Raw genomic sequence first — 8,216 nt, 5'->3', positions numbered from 1 at the left:
CACACACACACACACACACACACACACATACATGAAGATTCCAGGGCTACAGGCAGAAGTACAGGACATTAACTGGAATTGTCTCAACCCAATTCAACCTTCCTTGGGAATCTACAGGCCAGCAAGCTGGTTGATGTTCACATCCCCGACCTTCACTAGGAAAGAATGGTATCCCCCACCACCTCACAGCAGTACTTCTCTTCATACTTACCTTGGCTCGCTGGCTGACCACACTAGTGTCCACCTGTTCATGCCACACCTGTTGAAGATCTGAAACCAACAAGGCATAGCCCTGCTTGCTGATAAAAACCTTGGCCAAGAGGGAGTTCTCAGCAAGCTGTAGCCACGCCCACGGCTGCATCAACAGACCTTGCTCCAGTTCTTCCATCTGCAAAAAAGTCCTCATTTAGTAAAGTGCCTCAGGGTCATGCTGGCCTAAGGAGGGTACCACCTAAACCACTCTGTATCAACTAAAATCTCATGAAAATTCTCCCTGATAAAACAGAAGGCATGGATTTACGTTCTCCCAGCATACAACCAGCTGAGCACTGACTTTACTACCTTTGGCCACTAAAAGTATATTTAAAATCTTGAGGGTTTTTTCCCCCATATTATGTTCCTAGAGGACAGAAAATCTTTCTTCCACAGTGTTTAAGCCTCAACATGTTGCTGTTAGTATTTCTGCTTTCTAATACTATAGCATAATGTGGAAACCTAAACCCTTCTTATTCCACCTTTATCACATTGCTAATAAATATGTCACGGCTATCCTTTCCCAGAACTAGAAGAGAAGGAATAGTTCTTGTCTTATAAAACATCATAAGTCATAGTGTCAGGGCCAGGAAATTCAAAGTGTTTGATCATTATCTAAAAACAGAGTTTAGGAAGCTCTCAGGATTTTTTTTTAAATCTCTAGAACAGCGATTCTTAATCTAGAGTCAATGCATATGAATCCTCTAGAATTGTATGAAAATGTTATGCATACATGCATATATGCATGGGGAGGGGGAAAGAGGTCTACAGCTATCATCAAACTCTCAAAGGGATCCACAACACAAAAAAGAGCTAAGAACCTGTGTCCAGGAGCAACAGAAAAGACCTAAATTTCATTTCAACAAGAACCAGAATGACTAGGAAATCATGAATACAAGGCAGAGCACATCACAGAGGTAAAGACTGAATTAACTTCCATTTACCTCATCCTCCACATTCCCACTCCAGTGCACTGCCACCAATAACACCATGCCCAGCCTGGAACCCCTGCAAAACAACTTTTCTATCTCAGCAGCTAAAGTAGTAGGCTTAACCTAGTAGACAATCAGAACTACGGCTGCTTGACAGAGAATGTGATTGTTTTTCCTGTGGGGGAGAAAAAAAAAGATGACAATTTCCTTCATTAATCCAGTCTACAAATACAAAATGAAGAGAAGTACCAGGAAGGAAAAATTTAGAATGTAAATAACGAAACTCCCTATTAAGTCTGATTAAGACAGTCATTTCCCCCAGTTTTTGAAGTGTGACTTGTGACATAACATACATATATGCATACATATACATATATATGGTGATCTTTCTTTACGGCATCCTCAAAGCCTTGTGTTTGGAGGATGGTGTTTCCGTCACATTTCCCACATGCTGCTCTTATGGGGACAGAAGTGGTCATGGGATGATTACGCTAGTCCTAGCTGGACAAGAGCTCCACATTGCCAAAGGTCACAAATGCAAATAAAGTCGCCAAACCCTTTCATCTCCCTTACGGGCACACCCCAGTGTAGTCAGTTGCCAAAATTGGGTTTACTATTCTAGCCCATTCCTTCGGAAAGCCCGGAAGTTCAGAACCCTCAAATTGATGGGTTTTGTTTGTTTGTTGGGTAAAGGGGGAGGAGTTTCAAATGCGGCCAGCAGTGACCGGCCCTATAAAAAGGCGGCCTGACACATTGGGCACCAGACTCCGGCTGCCTGCTCCCACCACACGCGTCCCGTCCTGCGTCCGAGGCCTCCACATTTCACCCTTTTCTTTTTTCCTTCAAGGCTGCCTTTAGCATTCACATTAACCAGATTTACGGGTTTATTTCTCTTGAGTGGAGGGACGCTGAGGGGCATCCCGGCGGAGGGGTCCCTTGAGAACCGTTATCTGCATCGAGTTCCGCTCCTCAGCAGTGACTCCTCTGGGCAGTTCCTCCGACGCCCTGCAGAGGGCAGTAGGGGCCCAGAGAGCATGCCGGCTGGGCCCCGCCCGGTCCCCCTGGGAGAGCGCGAACCCTAGTTCCCATAATCACAGCCCCACCCCAGGAGCCGCCGGGCGTCCCGCTTCCACCCGCCCCAGCTAGAAGAGCCTTCGCCATCCGCCTTCCCATTTCTACAGCACTGGCTGCACTGGGACGCGGCTCGGGATCCTTCAATGGGCAACAAAGCCGGCCACTGGAGGCTTCGTCGCACCACACAGGCGGCCAAGGAATACCCTCACTCGAGCCCCACCATCCACGCCGGGCCGGAGCCGGCGGACTGCGCACGCGCGGCCCCGCCTACCTCTGGAGGCCTGCCTTGGTCCCCGGCAGCGCGCGCTCCCTCCAGGGAGAAAACCCCCGAGCCAGGCCCAACCCGCCGCGTCTGAGCAGCCCTTCGCTGGCTTGCTCCTGCCCGGACTCGAGTGCGATTCCACCTACCGTCAGCGGCAGCGAGAGCGCCCACCCTCCTCGCCGCACGCACGCTCTCTTGCCCGCTCGCGCAAACCGAAAGGCCTAGAGTAAGAGGCCGATTCCCCCCCAAGAGGAGGCAGGGTCTTGGGACACAGGGGCGGGGCCTATGCCTGGCATGGGCGGGGCTTCTGGACCTGGGACGCTGATGAGAGGAGCGCGGTAGTGGCAGGGTAACTGGAGGAGAGGCCGGGCGGCCAGCTAGTAGAGAGGTAGTGGGGCGGCTTGGAGTCACGCTGGCCGAGTAGAAGGAATAGCGGGCGAGGCGCAGGAAAGGGGAGCCCGGGTTTGGATTTGTCAAACTTGAGTCACTTCTCTTCCCTCCGCTACCTGTCCGGTCTCTTTTTAACAAAATAAGGCATTGAAGTTCCATGGGTAAGTTCTCTCAGGTCCTTCACCAGCACTAGAGTTGTTGAAGGAAGGAGTCTCCCAGGCATAAGTCCCATAATCTGATCTCATCCTTTACCTTTCCTGCCTCATTTCTCCATCATCCCCGTACTTAAGCTCCTCACTACTGAGAAATTTGAAACCTCTCAGCTATCTTGGACTTTGTACAACTCATGGCTTTGCTCAAGCTGGACCTCGAACCTGAAAAACCAAAAATCCTCCTCATTTGTCAAGGCCATCCTCATTGCTTCTTGCATAAAGCCTTTCCCACTGTCCCCAGTCAGAATTCATTATCCCTTCCTCTTTGCTCCCACAGCATTATTTTAATCTTTATTACAGACTGCTTTCTGCTTTGCATTTTCGTTAGTAATTACAAAGGTCTTTTTAAACCGTAAATGCCTTGAGAGGGCATGGACCCTGTCTTAACCCTGTAGTTCCAGGACCTTGCACATGGGAGATGCTCAATACGTGTTAAAGTGAATGCTGGGGTTCAAGTGGCGTTGATAGTACACAGGCAAAATCTCATTCATTCATGGTCCGCTAAATCATGGCCTCTGCTCTGAATAGCTAGGCCTAATTAAGACAAGGAAAGGCAACCCACTCTACTGGGAAATGGAACTTATAGGCGGGCCCATGTAATACACACACACACATACCCTCTGCCTATGAGAAAGAACAGTTTGGGAGCAGATTCTCCAGCAGATGAGAGTTAGTGCTAAATTAACCAGAGCAGAAGTAGGCATACTGGTCATTTCTGGGACCTAAACCCTTCTCTGCTAGATTCAGGGCATGGCTCCCCTGAGCCAGGCAGCAAGTCTGCCATCTCTTCTGGCTCAGAGGAGCCTCCTTCCTCATCCCCAGGGTCTTCAGGCAGTGGGCAGAGGCAGCGGAGAGGCTGGGGGATGCAGGGACACAGGTTTTGGATGGGGAAAGGAAGTCTGTACACTTGAGCAGCCTTCTCCCTGGGCTTCTGAGGCATTCGAGCCTCTTGCGCAGTGAAAAGAGATGGTAGCCCTTGACCTAGGCCTCGCTCAAGCTGTGTGCCTGCAAAAGAGAGGTTTGTCAGGCCATTGCCCATCCCTGGGAGGGATGGCTTCCTAGCCACTCCCCAGTCTGCTGGGGCCTGGCCTCAACTTACCAGGAATTGTGTTCTCTAGTAGGAAGCCTGAGAGTCCAGCCAGGAAGATGGGCTGTGTCAGCAAGGAGTGCAGTAATACATCCAAGGGGCTCCAGCCTATGAAGGGTTGGGGCCAGGCAGGAAGGGAACTCTGATCCTATATCCAAGCCCAGGAGTCTTACCCTCCCAGACCTAAACCTAAGTCTTGGACTAAGGACAGATCTTTCTGAATTGTCATTTCATCCCTCTCACCCTTTGTCTGTCTACTCTCCACTTTCCAAATCCAGGCCTTTCTCACAGGATTCCTGCTCAACACCCTATGTTCTGATCATCCACACACCCTCCATATATGCTTTGACTATTCCAGGTTCCCTTTCTCTAGAAAGCTTAGTATTTAAGCCCCAACCTCATCTCCCAGTTTTTACCCTCTATGCTCTATCCTGGGTTTTTCAACCTCAGTCCTACTGACATCTTAGAGCAGATAATTCTTGGTTGGGGGTGGTGGTACAGGGGGGATGTCCTGTACAGTGTGGGATGTTTAGCAGCATCTTTCTATGCACTAAACCCTAGTAACAACTCCCTCTTCCTCCATGTGTAACAGCCAAAAATGTCTCCAGACATTGCCAGATGTCCCCATGGGGACAAAATCACCCAGTTGAGAACTGGGTGGGACAAATTAAGCAATTTACTGCTCTCAGGACATATCCTAAGACTTCCCACTTCTGTGTCTTTGTATAAATGATGGTTCCTCCATCAGGAATGACCTTCTCACCAAAGATGTTTAAAACTTACCATCCTTCAAGACCAGCTCTGTTACTGGATCACCTCAAACAGAAGCTATCTCTCTTGCCACTGAGCACCATAGCTCTTTATCTGAACCTTTCTTGTTGTTTTCCTACGCATCTCATCTCTTTTACTACACTGTAATAAAGGGAGGCACCGTTGTATCCCAAATGGCTAGCATAGTGCTCAATAAATACCCATTAAACAAATGAATGAAGTATTTACACCAAAGCCCAGAGAAGGCTGTGGGGCCAGGAGTCTGGGGAGCCTTAGCCTCAACTTCTTGCTTTCCTGCTACTGAGCAACTCCTCTTCCCTTCCACCTACCTGTGCTGAACAGGACTGGGGCTTCCCGAAACCATCTTGGCAGCAACAAGGCCATGAAGATAGAGAAGCCCACAATGAAGATATTTCGCCCAGAGTCTATGTCAGCCAGGTAGAAGCTGGAGAATCCAGCAGACAAAACCACAGCCTGGGTCACCCCCAGCACCCCACCTGTCTCATACAGAAGAAATCAAGGGGGTCAGGAGAAATCAAGGGGGCTCACATAGTGTAGAGTATTGCAGGGCAAGCAGGTTGTAGTGGGGAAAAAATAAAACCCAAAAGACTGATTTCATTATTTATTATTTTTTTTTAGAACAAGTCTCACTCTGTCACCCAGGCTGGAGTACAATGGTGCAATCGGCTCAATGGTGCAACCTCCGCCTCCTACTCCTGGATTCAAGCGATTTCTCCTGCCTCATCCTCCTGAGTAGCTGGGATTACAGGCATGAGCCAGCATGCCTGGCTAATTTTTGTATTTTTATTAGAGACAGGGTTTTGTCATGTTGACCAGGCTGATCTCGAACTCCTGACCTCAAGTGATCTGCCTGCCTGGGCCTCCCAAAGTGCTGGGATTACAGGTGTGAGCCACCATGCCCGGTCTGAGGCTTTCTGATTCTTCAGGAAGCCCAGAAGCCCAGTCAAGAGACCAAGATGTTAGGCTGAGAAATTGAGACTGACACATGCTCATATCCATCCATTCATCCATCCATCCATCCATCCATCCAGGAAAGCTATTTAGAAAGAAAAGGTGCCATCCTAAAGAACTGACCGGGCCACACTGGGGAGTACCAATTCAATACCAGCCCTGTTGATACATCCACTCACCAAGCACAGGCAGCGGGATGGTGGTGAGGAGCTGAGCCAACCTTGGGGAGAGTCCAAGCCCCATGCAGAGTAGCCCCACTAAGTGAGCCACTTGCTGAGATCCAGCCTGCATGAAGAAAAGACACGGCCGGGCGCGGTGGCTCAAGCCTGTAATCCCAGCACTTTGGGAGGCCGAGGCGGGCGGATCACGAGGTCAGGAGATCGAGACCATCCTGGCTAACACAGTGAAACCCCGTCTCTACTAAAATACAAAAAACTAGCCGGGCGAGATGGCGGGCGCCTGTAGTCCCAGCTACTCGGGAGGCTGAGGCAGGAGAATGGCGTGAACCCGGGAGGCGGAGCTTGCAGTGAGCTGAGATCCGGCCACTGCACTGCAGCCTGGGCGACAGAGCGAGACTCTGTCTCAACAAAAAAAAAAAAAAAAAAAAAGAAAAGACACTGGAAAACACAACCACTTCCTTGGACTGTCCCAGGTCTTTGCCTTACTGGTTCCTTCTCATCATTTGGATCCCAGCTCAAATGTTACTCTTCCAAGAAGCCTCCCTGGCCAGTCTAAATGTGCTTCCTTTCCATCCCACTATCCTGATTTTTTTATATAACACTTATCACCTTCTGAAATTTTCTTCACTTTTTTTAAAATTTTTTATTTTTTGAGATGGAGTCTTGCTCTGTTGCCCAGGCTGGAGTACAGTGGTGTGGTCTTGGCTCACAGCAACCTCTGCCTCCCATGCTCAAGTGATTCTCCTGCCTCAGACTCGCAAGTAGCTGGGATTATAGGTGCATGTCACCACGCCCAGCTATTTTTAGTAGAGACAGGGTTTCACCATGTTGGCCAGGCTGGTCTTGAATTCCTAGCCTCAAGTGGTCTGCCTGCCTTAGCCTCCCCACATGCTAGAATTACAGCATGAGCCACCATGCCTGGCCCACTTTTTTAAAAAGATACTTTTTTTCCTTCAACTGTCTGCGTCTCTCTCTATGAAGTCCCCAAGAGAGCAGAACTTTATATGACTGGTTCTTTGCCCCAGCCTTGGTACTGTGCCTCATGCACAGGAGTTCCATGGTGATTCATTCACCTCCCCACTCTCTTAGCCCAAAGTCTAATCTTAGGCACCTCCCCAAGTGAGACAGTTGATGTGAGGTGCTGGGCGCACCTGGCAATCAATCGATGTAAGTTCCCTTCCTTCTCCTTCCCCTCTAGCTCCACCCCACCCCACCCCCATCCCAGGTCCACATACCTGGATAAGACCCACTTTGCCCACGTTGGGGAAGCTGGATGCAGTGCCCATGGGGCTTCCCAGCAGTCCGGCCAGCACACTGCCCAGCCCCTCCAGGCTCAGCCCTCGACTGCAGGCATGTGGAGGTGGGGGAGGCAAATGCAGCAGCCGGCTGCACAGGGCATAGCAGCCCAGGGAACTGGTGGAGACTGCCAAGGCCATGGAGATGCCTGCAGCCAGAGCTCTGGGCGTCAGCAAAGGCCAATTCCACTCACCTGGGGAGGGAAAAGGAGCCACTTTGGGGCCAGACTCAAGTCAGGAGTACCCCCTGCCTCCAACAGCCTGTGCCACAAGAATCCTAGATGCCTCAATGTCTTTGAAGATAATGTCTTAGGACAAAACTACTGAACTCTAAGGAGAAAGACCCATCCCTTTACCATGGTCTACAAGGTCCTCTTTGGTCTGGCCCTTCCCTCTCTCTGCAGCCTCATCTCCCAGCACACTCTGCCTCACTTCCTTCACTCCTACCACACTTGCCTTGTTGTAGGCCTTTGTACATGCTGTGCTCCCAGCCACCACAGGACCTTTGCATATGCATATCCTGCAACTAGAATGCTCTTCCCTCCTGCCTTTGTCTAGTTAGCTCCTACTCATGTCTTCCATCTCAAATCAGTGGCCACATCCTAAAGAATATCTTTACTTAGGCCGGGCGCGGTAACTTATGGCTGTAACCCCAGCACTTTGGGAGGCCGAGGCGGGTGGATCACCTGAGGTCAGGAGTTTGTGACCAACCTGGCCAACATGGTGAAACCCCATCTCTACTAAAAATACAAAATTAGCCAGGCATGGTGGTGCATGCCTGTAATCCCAG

At 50.1% G+C, this 8,216-nt stretch overlaps 2 protein-coding genes across 4 annotated transcripts in view; both read right to left on the bottom strand.

The window, feature by feature from the left end:
- NHEJ1 (nonhomologous end-joining factor 1) overlaps positions 1–3,244 on the bottom strand; it is an 87,783-nt gene extending 84,539 nt beyond the window's left edge. Inside the window, exons 1-2 of the mRNA XM_011932234.1 lie at positions 2,667–3,244; positions 212–388 (exon numbers count right to left, since the gene is read on the bottom strand). Coding sequence (XP_011787624.1) covers positions 212–388 — 177 coding nt within the window. The 5' untranslated portion in view covers positions 2,667–3,244. The remainder of the gene's footprint in view (positions 1–211; positions 389–2,666) is intronic.
- A 136-nt stretch (positions 3,245–3,380) lies between these two features.
- SLC23A3 (solute carrier family 23, member 3) overlaps positions 3,381–8,216 on the bottom strand; it is an 8,975-nt gene continuing 4,139 nt past the window's right edge. For 2 of the 3 annotated variants that reach the window (XM_011932231.1, XM_011932232.1), the window contains exons 8-12: positions 7,367–7,620; positions 6,132–6,237; positions 5,310–5,477; positions 4,222–4,317; positions 3,381–4,127 (exon numbers count right to left, since the gene is read on the bottom strand). In XM_011932231.1, coding sequence (XP_011787621.1) covers positions 3,832–4,127; positions 4,222–4,317; positions 5,310–5,477; positions 6,132–6,237; positions 7,367–7,620 — 920 coding nt within the window. In that variant the 3' untranslated portion in view covers positions 3,381–3,831. The remainder of the gene's footprint in view (positions 4,128–4,221; positions 4,318–5,309; positions 5,478–6,131; positions 6,238–7,366; positions 7,621–8,216) is intronic. The other variant, XM_011932233.1, reaches the window with a different exon arrangement.

The sequence above is a fragment of the Colobus angolensis genome, unplaced genomic scaffold (genome assembly GCF_000951035.1).
Source record: "Colobus angolensis palliatus isolate OR3802 unplaced genomic scaffold, Cang.pa_1.0 Scaffold95, whole genome shotgun sequence".
Taxonomy (NCBI): Eukaryota; Metazoa; Chordata; class Mammalia; order Primates; family Cercopithecidae; genus Colobus; species Colobus angolensis.
Note: the sequence above shows the minus strand (reverse complement) of the source record. Positions and strands in the feature narration are given on the sequence as shown.